This window comes from Egretta garzetta, unplaced genomic scaffold (genome assembly GCF_000687185.1).
Source record: "Egretta garzetta isolate BGI_Z169 unplaced genomic scaffold, ASM68718v1 scaffold46, whole genome shotgun sequence".
In the NCBI taxonomy this organism is placed as follows: Eukaryota; Metazoa; Chordata; class Aves; order Pelecaniformes; family Ardeidae; genus Egretta; species Egretta garzetta.
Window position 1 is genome coordinate 4,616,155 of NW_009260268.1, and position 24,432 is coordinate 4,640,586.

Genomic DNA, 24,432 nt, shown 5'->3' on the forward strand with positions numbered 1-24,432 from the left:
TGCTTTGACTCTCTCATATCCTAGAATAGCGTTTCCTGATTTTGTTTTTCTTGTGGACCACTGTGGTTTGTCTTGGTACGGGATGTCACATCCTGCAGAGAGCCTGTGTATGTTAAGACAGACAGGAAGATGCTGAAGCATTATACAGAATTTCGGTAAGCACGCTATCTGTGTCAGTATGTTAAGCACTGTACCTTGTGTGACCTAAATACAACTCTCAACAAACAAAGAGCATTCAGTGGGTGACCCTCAGGACTCAATGCTCTAGAAGGCTGAAGGTGCACAGCCATTCACATGTTCAAACAAATATAATGAAGAATATGATCATTTAGGACATTTTTATTACAAAATAACTTCTCACACAGTTTGCTAATGCAGAGGCTGCTGTGACAGCAAGCAGGGTCCTCTGCTTCCATGGCATTTGCCATTGAAACTGGCAGTTAGCTGCCGTAAGTGCCAGAAGGAGTTTTCTTAAATTGTGAATTCTTAAATGAACAAAAGTGTAGTACTTACTTAGAAGTCTGAGCTTTAAAGTCATATACAGCTCTAGCTGGCAGTTTCTGAAAAGTAGGCAAAGTGATTAATACATTCAGGTAGTGTCACTATGGGGTTTCAGCTTTTAAAAAGGTGACCAAGATCCCAAAAGAAAGGGACATGTGCCTTACAGCAGTTCTTGCAGTAACAGGCAATTAAATACACAGCTTCCTTTTTTAAGGCAGTCAGGTGTTTGGATGTAGTATTTTAAAAATAGAAATAGCAGCTAAATTTTAGTGCAGACTGCTTTGTAATTTTATCTTTAAGAGAACTACAAAGGCCAAAAAAAAGTTAACTAAATGCCAATGTGACTTGTAGGCAACTAGATCACTAGGTCCAACAGAAATTCACATGCTTAACATTCTTTAATACTTTAGATGCCTCTTCTGTTAAACTTGTTATCTTTAGGCTAATTTCAACTGCAAATACTGCATCACATCATATATATTGCTCTGACAGCTGGAAAAGCTTGGAAATAATTTAAATTTCTATAATCACATTCATAGTTTTAAGAAAGTCTGAGAAACACAGGACTGGAAGTGATCTCAAGTCATCTGTGCAGCTCTTGGTATCACAGGCAATCACATCATATCGTTCCTTTCATATATTCATCAAGTTTTATCACCAAGTACCTGTAAGCTCATTATTGTTTCCAAAATAAAACTGTAAACCAACCCTACCTCTCCTCACCCGTGTGGCTGACACTTTCACTGTTTTCAGAGCTGTGCTGAAAACACAAACTGTGAAGCAACCCAAGAGCCTCTCTCCTCTAGTGTCTGCCTCTGATGGGTACCCAGCACGAGATACTTCAGAGGAAGATGCAAGAAGTGATTAGCAGTATTATGTGAGGATATTTGGTAAAGTGATTTAGTATTTCCCTGCAAGTACTTGCGCAGATGAGATTGCTACATTTTTAAAAATCTCCCTCTGGGATATGCTAGTGACTGGAATGAGCTGATTATGCTATTTCTGAGAAAGAGTATTTGTAATGATGTAAGGGTGCACATCTTTTTGTAAGAGGAATACAAAGTGACACTTAAGTTTTGCACTTTACTTTTCTTCCGGGCCAAATATTCTTGTCATCTACAGGCTAGAAAATTTAGCACACCTACAGCATTATCTTTGCGGTAATAAAAAAGTCCCCAAAGTTATTAGAGGGATCCTGTCCACTTGCATTTTATGTAATTTTATGTAATATTCATACAATCTTCCATTACAGGTATCCTTCAAATAAGCATTTGTCTGTTACCTGCTGTTGTTAAAAATAGCCTTTTAGATGGGAGCGGATATTTGTATCATCAACTGTAGCTAAGCCCTTTTCACTCTTCCTGATTTTGGTACAGCTGGTGCTGTAACTACTAAAGCAAATAATGGAAGAAGGGGGATAATATTAAAAGAACAGTGGAGCTGATTAAATACAAAATACTCTGAAATGTACAAAACATACTGGAAATAGAGAAGCCTTTCTTCTTTCATCTTTTTAAATTATAGCAATCAAAGAATGGCTTGTAGTATAAGTTTTTTATGTATTTTCAAATTGAAAGATGACTTTCAGTGTCACAAAACTCTTTAAAAGGAACACACAATATGGCTTCTGGAACTTTTTAAACCTTTATTTTTTTTAATAAGCAGCCTTTTTGTGAAATCAGACTCTTAATCGAATTGCAGCAATATAACCATGCCAGTGGGGTGTTAAGTGGATCTGCATTCAGATCTTGTAACCATTTCTAACATGTACCACCATTTAACCAGGTAGATGGCCCAGAGCAAAACCATAAATATTAGCAATTAAAATACAGTTCTCTCTTATGCTGCCATTATTTTGTGCAATATTTTAATAAAAATTGGTGGAAAATGTTAACAACCTATGGCCTGTAGATGTTGGTTAATATAAATTAACTTGCTTTATGTTTGAATAAAATCCCTGAAGCCTGTCTGGAGAGCATTTAGAGTTCTAGATCTAGAACTATTCTGAAGATACTGAATGATATACTCCATTTTTATTGGGTATACTTTTCAGTGATACTTTGTGTTACTTTAAAGGTTGCATGCCCGCTTCTATTTCCTCTTCAAAGCATTAACATGACCAATCAGTATATAATTACAGTCACCAACTGTTACAGAAATTAGAGATCACTCTTAGGATAAATGGTTTTGTTTAACACACTAACAGCAGTTTTTCTGCTTTTTCTAAACAAAAATGGTGAATCAGTTTTGAAACTACTGAAACTACAGTTTCTTTGTGCAATGCTCTGGTTCTCAAAAGAGCCTTTCCCCAGTCACATCTGCTATTCTCCTCTGCCCCAAACACCCACTCTGCTCAGCCTGCCAATGACTGGTAAACTGATGTCCATAACTATTTAAACATAAATAGAAGATACAGCTTATCTTACAGTCCTTGGCATTCTTTTAATTTCTTGAAGTACCTATCTCCTTAATTAAAAAGGAGGATGCTGGCCCATCTGATGATATGGTAAGTAACTGTTCCTTTGGTCTGTATCATTACAGTGTCTCAAACCCAACACAAGTCTTGCCTCAGATATGTTACCAATTTTCCATATGGATAGTGCTGCATTGTTTATTGTTGTCTGACTACCTCTTTGTCTGTAGTTCCTCTTCTCTCTCTTGGAGTACATCGTCCCACATCAGTAAAAGCAGAAGAATAGCTTCCAGGAGACTCCTGGTCTACTGAAAACAGAAATTCTGTGAAACTATGGTACACAAAACAAACCCATTCAAATCTGTGATGCTGCTTGGTTTCATTTATGGGGGTTAAGAGACATTGAAATGTATTATTTTTACCTTTAATAGAAAGAAAAGGACATGATATGGTGGCCATAGCACACCTTTAAAGAAAAAAAAAGATACTGACTCTCAAGCAAAGGCAAAGGCTGTTCTCTGATACACAGCAGAATATATTATAGAGGATTGAGAGAGCAAAACTATGCCTTGCTGATCGAAGGGCTGCACCCCTACTGGACCAAATGGAAGATGAGACAGCAGTACCGAGACTTCGTCAGGCTGCAAGAAACTGTTTCAGAATGCCAACAATATCAACACATAATTACATGCACAAAACATGATTAAAGCATGCTTCAATGAGAAAATAGTGAAGAAAAATGGTTTCCTCCCAAGTGATCTAAGATGCATTTCTACTTTACCGGGGCATGTGTTAGGCAGCACAAGGGAATTTAAGAGGATGTTATTTCATAAAAACAGCTGTTGGAAGAGATGGAGTACAAATCATTACTCACCAATCTATGTGGCAGATTTTCTCTAAAGCACAGTTTACCAATGTTTATTACGTGTTGGTGAATACACCTTTCATGTTTAACAATAAAAATGAAATAAAAATCTTAGACTCTTCATAGCTCTGCAAGTTGCCAATATGAAATGAAAATATGAGGAAATTATTTCAGACCAGAGGATGAAATTTAATCTTGACTTCCGAGATTTACTATTTTAGTCTCCTGCTGTCACAGTGTGTCCTGGTTTTGGCTGGGACAGAGTTAATTTTCTTCCTAGTAGCTGGCATAGTGCTGTGTTTTGGATTTAGTACTAGAAGAACGTTGATAACACACTGATGTTTTTAGTTGTTGCTGAGTAGTGCTTAGACTGGCCAAGGACTTCTCAGCTCTCAGCTCTGCCAGGTGCACAAGAAGCTGGGAGGGGGCACAGCCAGGACAGCTGACCCAAACTCACCAGAGGGCTATTCCATACCATATGACATCATGCTCAGCATATATAAAGCTGGGGGAAGAAGAAGGAAGGGGGGACGTTTGGAGTGACAGCGTTTGTCTTCCCAAGTAACCGTTGCGTGTGATGGAGCCTTGCTTCCCTGGAGATGGCTGAACACCTGCCTGCCCACAGGAAGCAGTGAATTAATTCCTTGCTTTGCTTTGCTTGTGCACGTGGCTTTTGCTCTCCCTATTAAACTGTCTTTATCTCAACTCAAGAGGTTTCTCACCTTTACCTTTCCAATTCTCTCCTCCATCCCACTGTGGGGGGGCGCGAGCAAGTGGCTGCATGGTGCTCAGTTGCCAGCTGGGTTAAACCATGACACAGTGATACTTGCTAGTGAAGACATATAACTGATGTGTGTTTGTCTGACTTCAGTCACACAATCTGTTCTTACAAAGCCCATACCTTTCTAAAGAAGTACACGTGGGAAAAAAAAAGAACTGAAAGTATCTCATCTGTTATGCTGGTGTCTTACAGAAGAAAGATGTAAATGGTCTTCAGTGGGCTGTTGGCTAAGCCACAAAACCGTGAGGCTATTGATAAATACAGTGGAGGAAGAAAAGGAGAGAATGGTATTATTTATTGGTAGTTTTCAGTGGTTTTTGCTATGCCTTTGGGGTCTCTGTGTGGCTGGTGGCTGTAAGAGACCCACACAGATCCAAGAAAACATGAAACTTCATTAGAAGTAGAGCTCAGCCACAACGGGTGCTGATGGAAGTCAATGGAATATTCTGCTGTACTCACTCTCCACGCTATTTCAGGGACATTTATGTTGGCAGAGTGTATCACTTTCCCCATGCCAGGCTCCTTCACAGCTGCAGAAGCTTTTTGGAACCCACATTTACTCTGCACTGTGGATTTCCTTACTTTCAAGGACTGGAGGATTCTCATTTAGCAACTGTGATATGTGACCAGTGCAATTTCCAACAACTTCAGTCTCAGCGTGTAGTACTGCCTGCCAGGTTAATCACGATCAGGCCTCAAGTATGACTAATTCAATTCTGAACTGCACTTTGTAGCTGGTTTTTATCAAATTCTCTGTTCTCAATACGTCTATTTTAACTAGTTAAGAGGAGAGGATAAACAGCTTCAGTTCTGATTTCTCTTGAAATACATATTTACTAGTGTGGTATTTGCAGAAGTTACAGAAAAAGATGTGAGATTAAAGATAAGATGGGTCTAATCAAATATTGCATGACTGATGTATTAAAGACACTCTCTCACGTCCATTTGTGATTGCAAGAACAGCTTTGTAATGTCACTAAATTCTCAAAGACGCTCTGTCACAGAAGACTGTATGTCTAGAAGCATAATTCTTTAACACAGAAATGTTACCATTTAAAAAGAGAAGCAGATGACAGACTTGCCAAAGACATTAATCTAAATCATCTGGGATGCACCTTTGTGCACTCCTGCTGTGAATCTACTTTGCTACTTTTAATATTGCAAGGTTAAACTTTAAAAACATTTTAAGCTCAAGCAATTTTTTTTAAGAAAGAGAAGCAGAGCAACAAACAACTCCAGGTAGTTACTTTAAAACCAGATTACGGTCAAGACAGACTTCTTAAAAAGTTATACTCACCCTGACAGTTTCATTCAAGTTTTGGTTTTTAAGAATTTCCCCTCTAAGAGGACAGGATATTACTCAAAACTTCAGATATATATTAAAATTCTATGATAAGAACTAGTCTTGCTGCCACAGAAATTGGAAATTGTATTGTCTGAACAGTGGAAATGGAAACTCCCTAAAATGACCCTAGGGTCTATTCACAAAAAGTAATACAGAGCAGCGGAATTGGTGCATTTTCCAAAGAAAACAGAATCAACTTTCTATGATACTGGCAGAATTGACAGCATTTTTGTCACTTATGTGTAACAAAACTATACAATACAAGACATTTTTGAGGCGTATTTTTTTTACAATAATAAAGGCAGGGCTATCTGCATATTGTTTTCAGTTTGACCAGCATCTTATGATGAACGCATTCACTTTCTGTAAGGTCTTTTTCTTGGGGAAAAAACCCCACATTGCTTAAGCTAACACCACCACTGTAATTTATAACACTAATAATCTATTGGTTGAAATACACCGTTGCTCCGGTTGTCCAGATTACTGCATTTTGTGAATAGACAGCAAATTTATCTATCCTCATCACCTGTGTAAAGATGACATCCTTCATTAAGAAGTTTGTGGGATGAAAGCTTCTTACAGACGACACAAACAAAAAATGGAATGAGAAAGGGTGGGAAATACAGGGAGTAAAGTTGGACAAGTAAATCACAAGGACAGGGGAAGAAAGTTAATCCACCTTGGAAACACAGTGCACTATCATTGTTGTTAGTTGCGTCCATGTCTGGAAAAGAGGCACTAAGAGGTAATCTTCCACAATCGTTCTGGTACAGTGGGCAATGGATAGCACCATCTTGAGGCAGTGGATGAAAAGGCTGGTGCATGGGACTCTTTTTCAGAGCTTTAAGAGATGAATTCCTTTCTGGAATGTCTGGAAGCAGCTCAGTAATAAGTCTGTGTAATATACTGTTGTCGGGCAAGCTTCCCCTTCTTTTTTCAGCTTTAATTTGGTCACAGATGTCTTTAAGTGCAGAATCTAGTGCTTCAAATACAGACGACTTGCATTTTTTCTTTTCAGTTTGTTTTTTAGGAGCTGCACTTTTTTTCCTCCGGAAAGGCACTGGACTGACTAGGAATGCTATCTTAGAGAGGCCAGATTCCGCTTCCTGTCTCCTTGGATCTTCAGTGGTTTCTTGTTTAGCCCTTTCATGTTTTAGCATGGTGGTGAAGCGGGTGTAGGATGCTGGGCATCGCCCTTTGCAGGAGCTGATGAGATGCCGGTGGTGGTGGTGGTGGTGGTGGTGGTGATGGCCTGATCCATAAAAGCTTTCAGATGATGTGAAGGAAAAGTGGTCAAAGTCACTTTCGCTACAAAAGGATGAACCCTCTATCTGGATAAAGTCACTGAGGTCAGAAACCACTCCATCTTGATCACTGTCTGAAAAATCCATGTGCGATCGTTGTGGCTCATCACTGGTCACTTCAATATGAATTGGCACCAGGGTTTTAGACTTGTAGCTCCGTTGTACCTGAGAGGGATGTCTGCCTTGATTTTCTTCTTCCAGCAAGGATTCAATAGAAAATCGCCTCTTTGGACATAAACCATTTTTAGGAGGCTCTAGTGTAACGGTTGACAACATTTCATCACCTAGATTCGGCATTGATTTTGACTTCTGAATTAATTTTTCAAATTCAGATATTCTGGTTGGCACCATGTCTCTGGGCACCTCTTCAGTAGAAGACTCTCTCCAGCCTTGAAGAATACCTTTGTGCTGTTCTTTTTCATACTGCAGTATTCTGGACTTGACAGAACAAATAACCTCAGAATTCATCAAGTCCTTGCGATTGATGCGGTGCATCTTTTTGTACATTTTTAGGAAACCTGGGGCATCATGTGCAGATCTGTGACGAACTCTTGACCTACCAGTACCACGGCCCTCAGGAACATATGGGGAGGCCCAGTTCATTGAGCAAACTTCTTTGGAGTCCTCCTCACATAACAGAGAACCCATGCTTTCAGACTTGGCCTGTGCATCAGGAAAGCTATCACGATCATCTGTTAACAGATCGTCACAGCTACGAGATTTTCTCTTTGGAGAAGCAGTTTCTTCTGTGCTGCTCCAGACTTCTGCATTTTGACGAGTCATTTGCCAGCCATTCTTGTAGCTGATCGCCCTTCTTGAATCATTTGGAACAGCTAAATGTTGTCTGTAAGTGCTACAATAATCTAATTCATTTGAGGTGTTGTGGTTGTGCACTGAATAACTTAAAAGGGATGGATATACTTTGCTAATATCCCCACCTTTATCATCCATAGAGCAGCATGGTAAAAAAGAGACATTGCCAGAAATTAAAAGACGCAGAAAGTTGGAATTAACATCAGTAAGTATTAGAAAGACTAGAAAAGAGACAGCAAATAACACATCTATCAGCTCAGGTCAGTACATAGGTTGCTACAGCCTGGGACAGCAGAGCTAATAATTAAGTTATTTTCCAGCTGTAAAAATGTACTTATGGTAACTTGAACATCAAAAAGAATTCCTTATGAATTATGGATCTAGATACTACACCCTCTGCAACCCTCCCACCAAAGCAATGTAAGAAAACAAGCATTAATATTGACTTTGAAGCAGGTCAACAGACAATAAAAGCTGCAAAGGATTTAAAGATGAAGCCAAACAACAAATCTAGACCTCAGTCAAATATTGACTTTTCCACCTGTGCATTCTGAAAGAAGCTGTTCAGAATTTTTGAGCTGGATAATGGTGGGAGAGTTCACAGCAACTGCATATTCTAAGATAATTAAGACAAAGATAAATCTTTATATAAGATCAAATGGGAAATTTCTTCCAGTTGTTCATAGACTAAGGGAGCGGTGTTTTCTACAGCGTATAGAGGGCAGGACAAGGTGGCTGAGGAGCTGCTGTACGGATTTAAAGGAAGATGTATCAGTAACATAACAAAGCCTGAGTTTTCAAGCAAGTTTTAAGAGATATCATCATGTGCATGCTAGATCTAGAAGTCATTATGAGACAAATTTGAAACTGTGGTCCCCTCATACTTGCACTGAACTTTCAAAAGTGGCAACATTCAGTGCAGGACACATGCTTCAGACAGCTCAATGTGCCTTCTAGAAGAACAACGTGAATCTGAATCAGAAACTGAAACACTTGAGTTCAAAACCCACGTCGATTACACAGCTTAAAATGTGCTGCTTCTTTAACAAAGCGGTTAATTCCAAGAAAAAGTACCATTCTAGTAGGTTTTATAAGGCTGGGAGAGAAGAGAGTCACACAGCTAGGTCACCTTCCAGAAGTTAATTAGCTGTGGTAGATGTTCTTAAGGGAAGGATTTTCAAAGGCAGGAAGTGTTCTAGTTTTAAGTCATGCTAAGTGCTCGTTATCAGTGGTGTAGTCAAAGGTAAACGCAGGTAAATGGAGTTTGCCAACTTTCCACTGCCTGGCCTGGTACACCAAATGGATGAGTTTACCCACTTTTTAAATTACTGCTATAACACTGGGTTTAAAATACATTTGCTTTTCCATCGCTTCACTCTCAATACTCCTCAGTGTTGTTCTTTGCCTGATGCATTCTGTTGCAGCCTGGAAATTATGTTCTTTTCAGTGGGAATTGACTTTTACAAAGGTTTATACAGTCCCTAATACAGCTATAGACTGATTAGAAAGCATAGCTACAAACCACAGCAATAAATGAATAATAATCACTTAAACAGAAGGAGACTTACTGTATACTATATTACTTCATATATTACTTCCATCATATGTTTTACTGGAAACCTTTTCTCTTGCTAAAAAACCCCACCCAAAGCCCCAAACCCAATCCCACAACTGATTCCATTATCTCTTTTCTGGAGAGACATGGAGAACAGTAATCGAACAGCGAGTTACTTGGAAAAGGAAGCCAGTTAGATTGTATACGCTGTACTAAAAACTTCAAGGATTTACAAAATCAAAAATCAAACTATGGATATTTGATTGATTAAATTAGATCCTGATAACTGACAATGTCTCAGACATCAGTTATAGATTTGAAAAGTCTACTATTCTGGAAACACATCTTTAATCTCATATGCTATTTGTCTTGATTTACTTTCTGTATATACTGAAAACAGTTTTAAAATCACAGAAATTTAATAAGAAAGTTGTGGAGTTAAAACGTTATGGGTTTATATATTGCAGTACAAATCACAGCCTTTATTTAGTCAATTTTCTTTTGTTAGAATAAGCAGTTGACACTAGAAAATCCTTGTTACAAATCCAGCTTTTCAGCTTAAAATTACATACGTGTGAATAAACAAGTTAGCCTTTCATGAAAGGCCCAAAGCTCTTGCTTCATATAGTAAACCTCCCAGTAAAGCGCACCAAGCAACAGCAGGCAGCTGCCTTTACTGCCAATGCATTGTACAACATATCACCGGTGTTCTTCTGCTAACAAACATGCTCTCCTCTTACCTTTCGCTCTTGATGGAGAAGAAGGAGACGAGCTAGTTAAAGGCTTTCTAAGGGTGGTGTATGGGCCTTGCGTGTCTGTACGGCCCAGGCTAGGCCTGTTTGCATTCTGATCGCTGTGCACCCTCTGATGACTTACAGCAGGTTCTGACTTCCTTCTTTTCCTGTAGTCGCTTGCAGTACTTGCAGAACTACAGAAATAAGCAGTATTAGCAGCAGGCTAATCCCGAGATCAGAATTCAGGCATTTAAAAAGTAAGCTCATAATTATATTATTGGTTTATAGATTAAACAATGCCAGAACAAATACATCAAAAACACGTAAAGGGGAGAAGCACTGGTCTTGGACATCTTACGGCATATTTCACAAAGAAAAGCTGAATTTCTTCCTCACTTGATGGTTCTAAAGTTTTATACAAAATTGCTATGTCGTTTTTATCGTGAAAGCTTTGAAATAAATGCATCAAGGTTTTTTTTTTTAGACTATTTTTGGGTACTAGAAGTTCAGCAAAAAGATAGGAAAAATACAGAGACTGAGAACAGATGAAGCAGCAAAAGCAGGGAAACAGCCCTGGAAGTGCTGCGGACAGTAAGGTTAAATGATAGATTGCTGCAGCTGAGACAGAAGCTCAGGGATGCTAGTGGAAAGACACAGAATACAGCATGGCTTATTTTGGATGTAAACAGTAAGTCCCTGTAAAACAAAAGTAAGATTTACACTTCAGTATCAAAAGATGAACGTTCCCTCTGTGCATCTCTCTATTTTGTCAGGAGCTCACAACGTGAATCTTAAAATCCGACTCTTGTAACATCTGCTGGCTTCAGGTCACAAAGAAAACCCTCAGGCTGTATAATCTGCGTATACTGAAATCACGTATCGTATTTCTTACCTAGAGGGCCTGTCCAGGCCTTTGTCTGTTGAATAGTGATGATATAAGGAAGTCTGTGAAAACAAATATATGGATCTGTTATACGTCTGTATTTGAAAAATGGGTGACAATTTCTGCTTATCATGTTTGATTATGATTGTTACTCTGTGACAAATCCAGTAAAACCTATGATGGGCACTCCAACACAGATACTGCAATATTTCATGAGAATAGTTACGCAGTTTTTAAAAAGCATCACTGGATTTCATTTCATGTCCTACTTCAGGAATGGTTTTTCTTTTAAAGCACTACTAAATAATGATCCCGTCATGCTTCTCTATACCCTTTTCAAAAATACACAACAGCTGAAACGAACTTTTACTATGAAAACACAAAAATCTGAAAATAATTCCTTGATGTGTGAGGTCTGCAGAGCTTCTCCTCCCCCCCCCCAGTTACTCACCAAAATCCCACAATCAATCTGAAAATAATTCCTTGATGTGTAAGTGAGGTCTGCAGAGCTTCTCCTCCCCCCCCAGTTACTCACCAAAATCCCACAATCAATTATAGCCAGAAACTTTTGTAAATGCCGTGATGTTTGTGGCCAGTTGCTGACCACCTTATATTCCTGGTAAGAACAGTTCTTATCACAGAACACTAGTCGTTGCTTACGGAGTTACGATAGTAGCTACTGCACGAACCCTGAAAAATGGAATGGAGTACTGCTCCATAATTTTATTATTAATACAGAGTCAATCTTAAATGACCACTAATTATAAACCAATCATTTCTTACATTTCAAGTCTGTGGTCAGAATTAGGTAATGCTACAATTCTGGTAACAAGCTATGAACCTAGAACGAACTGCACGGTCCCTGGGGTATTTCTTCATGGGTACAAAGCAGCATGGTTCAAAAGTTGAACTTGTTTTAAGTTCCTGGCATGTCATTTCAGAGCTGACCTGATGGCCTGGAAATAGAACTATCATACAGCTTTGTAAGCTGCGGGAACCATTTTTCTCTCAATAGAAGCCTTCTAGACATTTTCTCTGCATGGAAATATCTTTATAGACTTTTCTCTGCACAGAAGGACTGCAAAAGCAATAGCACTCGTGGCCTCTGTAAGTGCTTTTTTTGCTAGGTGTTCTTTTTTTCCCTGTGATTTGAACTGCAAGTTCATTACAGGACTTCACCCTATCACTTCAGATTTTTAAACTGACCCTTAGGCATACTTCTAGAAGGCACCTGTAGTCTAAGAAATTTTAGGAACAGATTTCATGAGACTGCATACTTCAAATGACATTGGTGGGGCACTATAAGGCCAACACGATTGTTCGGCAGAGCTATTTGTTAGTAGGCTTTGTTATATTAAGACCTGCATCACATACGAAGTGATGCCATCAGGACACTAACTGAAGTTTCGATTTCTGGATTATACTGAAATTTATTATACTGTGCAGCAGGGAGAACCACCCAAACATGACACAATATGGATCAAGTGTTATCTAAAATTTGAGCTAAGATCATTCAAATTTTCTCAGTAATTTTAAACTGTAGCTTAATTTAAATCCCATTAAAAATCAGGTAAAAAAACTTTCAGGCTTTTGGCAAGAATGACAACCGAGATGTAAACAGCTTAAAGATGTTACTTTGCAGAGAAAGTAAGTCCTCTATAATGTATTTAAGGTGATCTCCAGATAGGGTTTCAAAACGTTTATTTTTTCTAAAGAGAAATTTTTTTGCTTTGTGGACAAGTATTCAAGTATTTCTTCTGTGTTACTGCTATTATTCTCACTGTTAAATGCTGTTACATTCATAAGCTCCAGTTTGGATCACAATCTCTTGCTGTATAAACACAAAGGTAGAACCCTGCCTCAGGTGAGATTACAAAGCTGGGATAAATGACCTATAAAGAATATGCTCACTGCAAAACCCAGTAACATAAAGCTGACCACCAGAAATGGCAGAACCAGGTTTCCTCTCAAGTCATACTTGGCTTAACGTGTAAAACACTGTGGCAGAACTAGCTCAAACATGGCTTTCTTTTAGATTAAGCATTATGAACATGAGCTGTATCCTCTTAGCAGTGTTTGGGCACAGCCCTCCTTCCTCCTGATTTCAACAGCAACTTTGAAGGCAACAAATTTTGAAAACAACATTGGGTTGTAACATTGGCAAACAGAGTGATGGCAGCTCTGATGTTTCACCAAGAGAAAGCATCGGAACTGGCCTGTATTTGAAGGAATTTAGTTTCTGGCCTATTTCAAGGCTTCTTGGTGATCTTAGACAGTTCAACATGGCATGTTTTCAACCCACAAACTCTCATGTGCATTTCACCGTGGGGGAAATCTCAAAGTAAGCACTTGTCTAGGAAAAAAGGGAAACCCAAGGTTTTGGTTATAACTATTTCTCTGTCTTCTTCCAATTTATTTTGAAATGAAATAGACTACTGGACTAAATCATGAAACCATGACAATTTTACCACTTCATTGGTTTAATAATTTGTGTGTTTAAACTTGCCAGTCTTCGCATCTCTTCAGAACGGAAGCAATGCAAGACTCGGGTAATACCTTGAGCTAAGAGTCACATGTGCTAGAAGTGACGTGTCTTTGCGAGATTTTAAAGTCTCTTTTTAATATTCTGTCACCACATTGAAGTCAAAGCTGAGGCAATTTCTCTGCTGCTGCTGAAATTCCTACCTGATGGATACTGTTAAATTGTTCCTGTCAGAGCTCAACTAGCCCAAACCCTCTGAAACTGCTTCCAAGCAAGAAATATGATTCTACTGTAATGTGCTACACTGTTCTGTATGACAAATACTTTGTTTTATAATGAAATGGGAAACCAAAAGAATAGATTTCCTCTTTTTCTCATCCTTACCCTTCATACACTGCTGCACTGTATCATGGATTTTCAGGTTGTCGAAACTGATGCTGAAGTTCTGGCAACGTACAACTCTGCCCCAGTGATTTATGCTAGGGATGAAAGAAGGGAGCTAGAAATAAAAGCTCCAAAAATTACTTTAGTGCTATGCTAAAAAAAAGGGCTATTTGTCACACAGTCATTTTCAGCTCATCCAGTACAACCTCCAGACACATCAGAGGAGACACAATCTCCTCTATTCATTTGCATCTCATTTACAGTAGGGAATGACAGGCATGCAACCCACAGCGTGTGCGCTACAGTAGGAAATAGAAAGTGGCATTAAAAAAGTTATCAACGGCAATATGTCCACCTGCGAGGAATTACTGTTGTGTTAAATGAACATGTCCTCAGGCAACACTGATCTGCAATTTGCAGCCTGTGTATGAGAGGTCTTCACACAATCTGGGAATTAAGCTGTTTCCAAGAGAAAAGTGAGGTGAGGTAGTGGTACGTAGCCCATGTTCTCAAGGAACAGGGAAGCGTGCATCAGTGATAGCAGGAGGATGGCGCGCTCAGTGGGGCAGGTCTGCTGTAGCAATGGCCTGTTGGAAGAAGACTTTCCCAGGTGCCTTTCTGGGCAGTGGTGCTCCACATACACTTTTTCCCATGATGGAAGAGCACACAAGACTGTGGAATGCAATCAAGTTTCATCGCAGCATCTGATTTTTATTTGCTAAATTTGCTAAAACCAACCTTTTTCCTGCAAGCAAATGTGAAGTTACTTCTTAGGAGTTTCATTTTCCTAGCAAAACACAGATTTCAAGGTTTAGTTGTTTTTTTTTTTTTTAAATGATCTGTCATTGCATTGTTCTTAGTTGATAAACAAACAATGCATGACACTTGAAAATAAAAACTGATCTGTGGACTGGAATGTGAAGAACAGAAACAGGTAATTGTATTTTAAGTACTGTAACCTACCTCATAAAGTCAATGGACTTAAATATTAGAGAGAAGGGGTACTGTGAAACAAAACCATGCCATCTCCTCTAGGGAAGGAGTAAAGAATCAAACCTCCTTTCCACAGGCAGATTGAACAGAAGCATGTGGTTTGGAGGCAGTTCTGTTATGGAGGTGTACTGATGTTCATCAGATATTCTCAGACAGACCATAAACCTGCTATTAGCATGAAGGGAATGATCCCTATTTTATTTCACAATATTTGGAATGTGTATGGGGCTCATGATGAGTGCATTATTGTTGACCTATTTTGTCTGAACAAAATATCACGGTATTTGTTTTTTAAAATACATTCTGAGGAAGGTATTATTCCTGAGTCTTTACTGTTCATACAGTTCATATTTTCAAGTTTTCCTTTACATCCTCTGAAAGCTGAAAACTACTTTATGACAGTTCTCCCATCACTATCCAACTGCAATGATTTTATGATAAGTATATAATATTATGAGGTCTGTCTGCAATAAAACCATAGAAGCCAGCAGCAGAGTTGCTCACACCAACACCTAGCGTAACCACGGTTCTCCTCATGTTTCTACACAACAGAGTGTCTGTGTGCTTCCCTACGCTACCCACAAAACACACATTGAACCTGTTCTGGAAAACGTCAGAATCTTATTTCAAAGCTGGCCACAACTATCAACCTCGTCTTTGCTGACCAGTCACCACCACGGTCCGGTACCAGCAGAGGAGGGAAACTGGGGCTCACAGGTGACATCTGTTATAAGTGTTGCATGAGGCGATACAAACATTGCAGAGTAATTGTCATTGTGTGGTTTCTTGCACAGGTGCCAACCCCGTCCATTAGAGACCGGATGGAGACGATCTGTCACACAATACTGGCCAAACAGCCATGGGGCAGCGATTACTTTCCACCACTTGTAACTGCTCCAGGGCTATACAGACCATGATGTAAATCCCAAGGGTGGTGCAGATCCCCATTGCCTCTTATGGAAGGCAATAGGCAAATCACACAACTGAAACCAAACCACAGAGGACTTTACCCACAGCATTCCCCAGGCCATAAATAGTGTGTTACTGATCAGCCTAAGACAGCAAGAAGTGCGTGTCATGCCAAAACTGACTGCTGGGTTACTGTATGGCTTTTGCCTTCTGTCCTTTAAGATAATCTTATCATCTTGAATGTTACTTGCCCTCTTGCCCTTCCTTTGACGTCGTCTTTGAAGTTTTTTCTGTATGAAAGATACTGTCTGTTGCACATTCTACAACACTGACTTCTACCACAGGCATACGTTATTATATATAGGCTGTGTGGAGTTCATACCTCGTGCCCACAGGTAGGGCTGCACAGATACGGCGTATAGGGGAAGGCGAAAGCAAACAGTGGGTACGGTCATTTTTTACTGCCAAGAGGGGGTACCGGTGTTTGTGGCCCATCAGAACACATCTCCCCCACCCCCCCATCTCCAAAGCTAGCTAGGCATCTTCCAGAATATTCAACACTGTCCTATATGGATAAAGGCTGCCTGATAAAAATAATTAAGTGTTGGAGACAATCACCCCAAACTACCTAATACAGACTTTGTTGAACATTTTGATTCAGTTCTACCAAAAAAACCCAGATCTATATTTACAATTAAGCCAATGATTTAGCTGTTTCCATGCATCAAGGCTTTAATGGTCCTGAAAATGAAATTAGGAAAAGTAGACAAAAGCTGTAAAGAGCAAACAGGCTTGTTTGCATGATGGGTCTAATACTTTAACAAGTTATTTGTAATATTCTGTCCCCCCCCCCGGAAAAATATTTAATTTGCTGTAGTTTGTGAACATGATTTATCATATTCAAAGATTTCAAAAGTTTCAAAATAAAATATAAATATCTTTGTAAATTAAACAAAGAGAAAACCAGTATAACTTAATAGCCATTTTACCCAGACCCAAACATGATAGCATTGCAAATAATCATGCTAGGGCTTTTAAATTGTCTTCCCTGACATATAAAGAGTACTCTCAAGTATGAGTGAAGGCCTAGAAGCTTACCAGGCCCAAATTTCACAACCATGAGGTTCTTCCAGATATATAGAGCTTAAAACCAACTCAGAGTAACTTGTAAACAATTAACAATTCAAGGCCACGAATGGCATTTAAGTTTTGGAGAGGCTATAGAAGATGAGAGCGAATCACGAATATGAATGAGGTAAAGGCACCATATGAAGTAAAGTCGTCATTACAGGATTCAATGACTTTCACCCTAACGCTCTAAAAATGGGGAGGGAGGGGAGAAGGAATGAAAACCTGAATCTCTCCCACTCAGAGCAGGGCAGTGACAGCCCACCACCTGATCCTGATGCATTTTATTTGGAGTAATGACAGTGACCATCAATCCTGCAGTTATAAATTTACAATAGGATTATTAATTGCTGTATTTCCTGACTAGCAACCTTAGCCATAAATACTTAACTGGAGAAATGATAGCTTAGCCACAAAGGCTTTCACTTGACATGTAGAATTTGTGGTCAGGTATTTTAATTAAAAAATACTACTGTGCTGGTGTATTAATTTTGTCTGAAAGCAATGCACTCGCCCAGCTCTGAAGAAGTGGGAATTTGTCAAAAGAGTTAGAGACGTATGGGCTGTTGTGTAACTCTGAGTGTTAATCTCTGAGAAGTTTTGGGATAAGGGCTCACAGTTCCTAGGATAATAAGATCAACATCCAAATGCACTAGTGATCTGGAAAGATACGAAGATAAAGATCAAATGATTGTGAATTAGAAACGTCTTGCAGCTATCCGAAGGAAACCACTAAATTTTAACAGACTTAAGACATAAGTGGCAAGCACTCCAACCCTTCTTCCCAAGAGAATCAACTGAACAAGAATCATTCATTTACCTCATTGGAAACACCAGAAGAACTGTCTTGAACATAGTCCAAAAGCTTTTTAGGTGGCTGCATCATAAAAGCAGAAGTGTAGAGATGAAATGGAGTAGAATCAGTGGCAGCAAGGAATGGAACATGTGGAGAAGGTGACACAGTTAGAAACTAGGTGTTGACAACGTCAGATACAAAGAGTGACACGTATGGGTAGAATGGAAGGAAGAACGTGTTACAGTATTTTTAAAATTATAAGCATCTTAATAAAACGTTAGTAACTTTAGGTAGTAAAATTTACAACTGGAATGGTTGAATCAACACCAGCAGTTTTTAATACTGATGAGACACAAGAGTGTAAAGCACCGCAGTTATGTTCTGCTGGGGAAGCCTCAGTATACTTTATCTTACTATTCTCAGGTTATTATTATTGGTAAATATGGTTGACATATTGTTCATCAGAAGAATGTATCTGGACTGTTTCTGCCCACCTAGAGGGAGGAATGACAAAACAGCTTGAATGGCAAGATAAAAGGAGATAAAAAGTGATCAGTGAAAATGTGATACATTATAGACCACTGGACAACATATTAAACCTAGATATATTTAATGTTTTTTTTTTTAAAATTTGTTTTCAGGTGGTATTCAATGGGTAATTTTCTGAAATGTTATGATTACAAAATTAAAGTTTTAAAAGAAGGTATGTGGTTTGCTTTCTCTCCTGCTTTCCTGAAGTAGCTGATTTTGGCTTACAGCTAGCTACAAAAAGGGACTATGGTACCTGGTTCCCAGCGTGCCCTCCAGGCCCCAGTGTACGAGGCATGTCAGTAATTAGCACACCGAGGGGGGCTCCAGAGGATTGCTAGCTAACAGGGCAAGATACGAATGGCAATCTTTTAAATCCTGACACTCTCAAGCTCAAAGGCCATGCCTATTTGGGATTTCCTGCCTGTGGGCAGGTGCTTTTGTTTTTTTTCCTCAAGCTGCCCCGCATCCTGAGGAGCTATGAGAATATTTAACCTGACTGAGGGAATGCGTGGGTCTACTTCCCTCCTTTTTCTGAGGGGATCTGAACTCACACCTTCCACCTGTCTGGAAAGTACTCTAAGCACTGTGTTAGACATTCTTCTGAGTTTTCTTTTTCCTAAAGATGTTAAGAGTGTAGAGGAAAGAATTTGAGCTCTGCGGAGCCCGAGAGGGTGTGTGCAGACGCAAGAGCAGGTGCATCTCCAGCCTCAGCATTAAGGCGCCGTACAGGAAGGAAGTAAAACCTAGCTCTCAATCTTGCTTCGGGAACAACATTACTGCTTTATCCTTGTATAAAAAAATATGAACCGCCTTTGGAGCTTACACCCGATTAAGCCTGTGATATTTGCAGAAGAACTGCAAGTGCCTGGGCAACCAAAGGTGAAAAACTGAGGTATCTCTGATGTTTAGGTGTTTCAATCAAATGGAGCTTTTCAGGTTTATAATTTTAAATGTAAATGCTTGCAGAGGACTAAGGTAGCATCTGTTTCTCTGAGTCCTTTTTTTTGCACCTGACAATTTGTGAAAACTGGAGCAGAACTGAAGCCTGTTTGTCCAAGCAGGTGCCCAGCTTGAAAACAGAGCAAACCTGATATATCTCTGTTCAGGTACGAAATGTGTGTTCTGCATGTATGCATGTAAGAGAGGAAAAAAAGGAAAAAATCTGAGTATCTACTGCCATAAGCAATTTGTATATGGTTGCATGTATTTAAATTTAGACACATTCCTTCAAGTAAAATATATCATTTGCAACTTAGCATCCTGCTAACTGACACATTTTTCTGTCCTGAAAGACTGTTCAAAAATAATCCAGCCAAATGCAAAAGATTTAGGCAGACGAGCAAACATCCCGGTTTAACATGCAATTTGTCTTGCTCTTAAAAATTTACACACTACTATTTGTCTAATATGTAGCCTGTATCAAAGCTATTAAAACCAATACTCTGGCAAGTTAAGGATCCACTTGAAAAATAATAGTTTTATGCATGATATTACTTTATTGACATTTCTCAAGAGAAAATCGTATTAACTCTACTGGCGTATGTTTGCTGAATTTGGTAATTTGTAAATTCCTCATTATAAAAATATTTTTCCTAAAGTTTAAATATTAATATTCTGTCCTCACTTACCGGGCGTCCAAACTCCAGTTCTGAAAAGAATTTATACCAGGGTTCATTTTCTAAATCTATGTCATCTGGGTTTATGCAATCAGTCTGGAGCAGTTGTGAAGGAAAAGGGAAGGAAAAGGCACACGCTGAGAAAAGGGCTAGAAATGCCACATTGCTTTAACAACACACACACACAAACACAGAACGAATATGGGGAATGGAACAGAATAAAATCAAAGAATGAAGATGGTATTTAAGATAGAGAATACTCTCGTTCAAGAGCTGTCATTGACTGGTAGCTTTAATACTACTTTTTTTTTTTTTTGCTGTTCTTTCAATGGCTGCAAGATGTTAAACGTTTAAAAATTACTCTTTTAAAGCTAAGAGGGCTCTTTGACCGCTTCTGTAAACATCACTGAATTACTTAAGTATATTTAATCCCACTAAAGATTCCTTGTTAAGAAGATGGCTTAAATGATTTTCATTTTCAGCATAGGCAAGAAATTGCCCATCTGATCAGCAATTGAGACAGCATTTTGTCAGTATTGCTTTTGGTCGTTCCTTGTCTTCTCACAAAGCGCGTTAATTCTGGATCTTGCTGCCTTGAAGCAAGTGCTGAGCAGACATTATCAGTAGGCATCATGCAGGCATGACTACATTAAAAAGCCACTTCAGCATATGAAATGGAACCGGTATATTTTAAATCCTATCGTCAAAAACCAGGAAACAAAAATTATGCATTCCCTAATACTTGTTTTAGCAGAATTTTGTAATGCTTTATCTCCCACAGCCTTGTTGGCGTAATGAAGCATTTTGTTGCACAGTGAAATACATTGTTTTCATCTGAAAATTCTCACAGCAAAGGGATAAAGTAGCAATTGAAGACAGCGTTAAGAAAATTTTTCAATGAACGAAGAATAACTGACAGATTTATTCAAGTAGCATGAAAACATGACAGTGCAAAACAGTAGAGCTCCCAATGGGATATCTAATCAACTGTAAACTTGGCTGCATTAATTATTTTCTAAATAGCTCCAGTTCCTTTGTAATATCTGATGTAAGCTGTCATGCAGCACAGAATTACAGTGAACAGTTGGCTGAAAGATCTCTGAAACAGAGAAAGTCTCTTGTGAAAGGTATTTCTGATTTTAAAATTTGGTCCTCTGCAACTGTAATTATCAGAACTTAGACAGTAATTATGGTGTGACCTAGAAAGCAATCCTCAAAGAAGACGACAGGGTCCTGCATAAAGAACGATACCAGTGATAAAGTATTTAACACTTTTTCCTCCTGAGTCAAGCTGTCACCAATACACCAGAGCAATGACATACAGCTATTTCTGTTTTCTGCAAGAGATAACACCGTGTTCTTGACCATTTCAGGTAATTAAACATCTTACAGCACTTCTCTTGCTGCCTTTGATGTTACTGGAACAGACTCCCAATTTTGCTCCATTGAAAGGTCAACAGCCCTTTTGAACTACCTTGGTGCTCACATACCTATGAGCTGTTCATGCATATCTGGACACCAACTGTTGTTTTACAGATTTGTCTTCACAATGTCCCTTTCAAGTAAGGGAGGTATTATTCCTGTGAACAGAGTGGGAAGCAAATGCCAGCGATGATCAACTTGCTGCGCTCCATTAGTAAGTGATGCTGCTTGGGAGTTTTGCCCTAACATTTCCACCATCCACAGCCGTAATTCAGCACTACTAATGACAACTGCTTCAACTCAACTATACATACCCAAGTCTTTAGCAGAAAAACACCACTGAAAATAGTTTCATGAACTGACCAGGAAAGATTTGTGACCTTAATAGAGACTATAATTGATTTAATTAGAAACACGATTCTCTTCTACAGGGAGATGAAAGCACAAGGGCAAAAAAAGAGAGATTCATGATGCAGGAGATAATTTCATTATGTATCAACTAGGTTCCCACTTGGCGTATTCAGAGTTTTTTGCTTACCTTTAAAAAAAAAATCCACAATTTAGATCTGGATAATCTGAGAAGACAGTTCTAAACAATTGTTTTTTCATCATTTCTCCAAACTAAGTTACAGTATGTTGAAATATTTATCGTGTATTTTCATGAACAGAATTTTTTTCCTTTAACAGAAATGTCAATATCAACAACTGGGTGCATCTACATAAAATAAATAAATAAGCCTCTTGCAATGCATAAGGTGCAGAAATTGTGGAGCTGTTGGCACAGCAAATCCAGGCCTACTGACATGACTTGCTTGGGTAGCCAGCGCCACCCTCACGAGCCTCACTGTCCCCTGGACAGCAGCAGCCCCACACCTACGCATTGAGGGACCGGTGTCCCTTCTTGCAGGGAGCCAGAACACACTGTCAGGCAAGCTGGGCTTCCACCCAGCTAGCCAAGGGGATAACAAAGGGAATGGGAGCTGGCTCCCCTTTTATCTTCAAATACTCTTGCAATCAGCTGAAAACCTCCACATTTCTGCTTGTGAAGAAAAAACTAGAAACAGTGTATTTTACGTAGTTTCTAAGTTTTTGAGTTCTCCTCATGTAGTAGTGTGCAAATAAAACGAGAGCATAAGAAAGTGTAGAGCTAACCCCATGCACAGAAGTCCTGCTTTTATTTACAGCTTGAACCACAGAGGGCAGCAAACAAAAAGAAAATGAGCACTAAGGTCTACAAATTCACTGCCGCCTGGCAGTTCAAGGGAGGACTCTGCATTCCCTGTGCTACCAAGATCAATACACAGGCAATTGATTTTGCTTGGCTTTCAGATACAATTTTGCTGATGGACCTTTTTTTATTATCTTTCCTTCTAAGAGACTTAAAATCAACAATTCATTTTGACTTAAAAAACTGAACTTGGCTTAGTCTCACATCTCCCAAACTGCTTGAATAGAAGGTAAAAGCAATAAAGTAAATTCCCTTTTATGACTTGTCAGTCAAACCAAGTCACGTTCCTACACTCTATCCTTCACCTAGTCATTTAGTAACATTTTCATCACTTGCTGAAGATACACTACAGAAGACCAGTAAGTAACTTCACTCTTTTTGCTGTCTGCATCAGATGGTCAACACAGCACTGCATCAACATGCTCAAGTATAGAACACTGACGTCATTTAAAAAGATTACATTTATAGCACGCTGCTTTGCCTGTATATTTGATATACACAGGCAGACATTCACAGGTAATAGTCAAAAGGGGTAATGGTTATTATTTCTCACGTTCTTTTGACTTACTGAATGAGGATCTGCTGAATAATATTTCCCACTAACTGTTAGTTTTACACTGAATCTCATTTTACTATATTCTTCCCATGTTTCTAATCTCCACATTAATCACAACTATTTATAATGCAGTACCTATCTCAATAAAGGAAATACTGATCTTTCAAACCTCATCTGCCCTGATTATTATCATATAAAGTAGCTGTAAATATTTTTTTCTTTTTTTTTTTTTCAGATCATTTTGCCATCAAAACTGCAATCCTGTAGGCATGGAAATTATTTAATTTCAGAAAAAAAAATGTTAAGATTTAAAGTGCTGGAGAAACTCCCTTTGACTTTTTTGGTTTTGACAAAACTAACTAAGAATTTCCAGTTTAGATGCTGTAAATGTCCATCTTCTACAATATTAATGAACTATATCTATTTTTGTATTCCATATTTTGATTAATATTTTCTTTCAGTATCATCAGAACAATTTTTCAGGCATTAAAAATCAAATCTTTTCAGATTATCAAGATGAAAGACTTAACTCATGCAATACTGACACAGTTGAGAATTTGGAGTTTTCATTGGAATTTGGAACTAATGCTTTGTTTTCAGATGTCAGCTTTTCCTAGACACACATAAAAATTTTCAACCTATTCTGCTGATCATCCTTTAACAAGCGGTGAGTTTCGCTTTCCATGTCCCAGTCAATGAAAACAAGGAAAGCAAATGCTTTAGTGAAACCCAATCTTTTTCTTTTTGTATCATGGTCCAAAGGAAGTGTCTAAATACATAAAGCTAAACATCATCTTTATTAACAGCAGAAATTCCAAAGTGATAAAACTGTGATAGGTCTCTTCAACTATTTTTATATCAGCTAATAACATTACACTAGTGTCAGCACAGCCTTCATCTCCTGTATTCTACATTAATTCCTGCTTTCCAATCTTTTACAGCCCTGAATCATACATAAACAAAAAATCTCTCCATTCTGCCCATGAACAGAATTTCCTCAGCTTTTAAAATCTGTTGTACAAAGAGATGTTTCCTTGTATTTATATCAGTAAGTCTAAACTTCTAGCATAAGCTTCAGGTGATGATCTTGCTGTTGACTGATGCTGCTCAGTAAGTATGATGTGACTAAGGTATTTCTGCATGAAAATATTTTAAGAACCACAGAAAGCTCAAAATCCAACCTCTTGATCGAG

At 38.7% G+C, this 24,432-nt stretch overlaps 1 protein-coding gene across 4 annotated transcripts in view; it reads right to left on the minus strand.

Annotated features, from left to right (window-relative positions):
- SORBS2 (sorbin and SH3 domain containing 2) overlaps window positions 1-24,432 on the minus strand; it is an 83,564-nt gene that overhangs the window by 19,660 nt on the left and 39,472 nt on the right. For 2 of the 4 annotated variants that reach the window (XM_035897795.1, XM_009642416.2), the window contains 5 exons: window positions 11,204-11,256; window positions 10,318-10,505; window positions 6,585-8,147; window positions 3,131-3,219; window positions 514-560 (listed from right to left, as the gene is read on the minus strand). In XM_035897795.1, coding sequence (XP_035753688.1) covers window positions 514-560; window positions 3,131-3,219; window positions 6,585-8,147; window positions 10,318-10,505; window positions 11,204-11,256 — 1,940 coding nt within the window. The remainder of the gene's footprint in view (window positions 1-513; window positions 561-3,130; window positions 3,220-6,584; window positions 8,148-10,317; window positions 10,506-11,203; window positions 11,257-24,432) is intronic. The other 2 variants (XM_035897796.1, XM_009642417.2) reach the window with 1 other exon arrangement.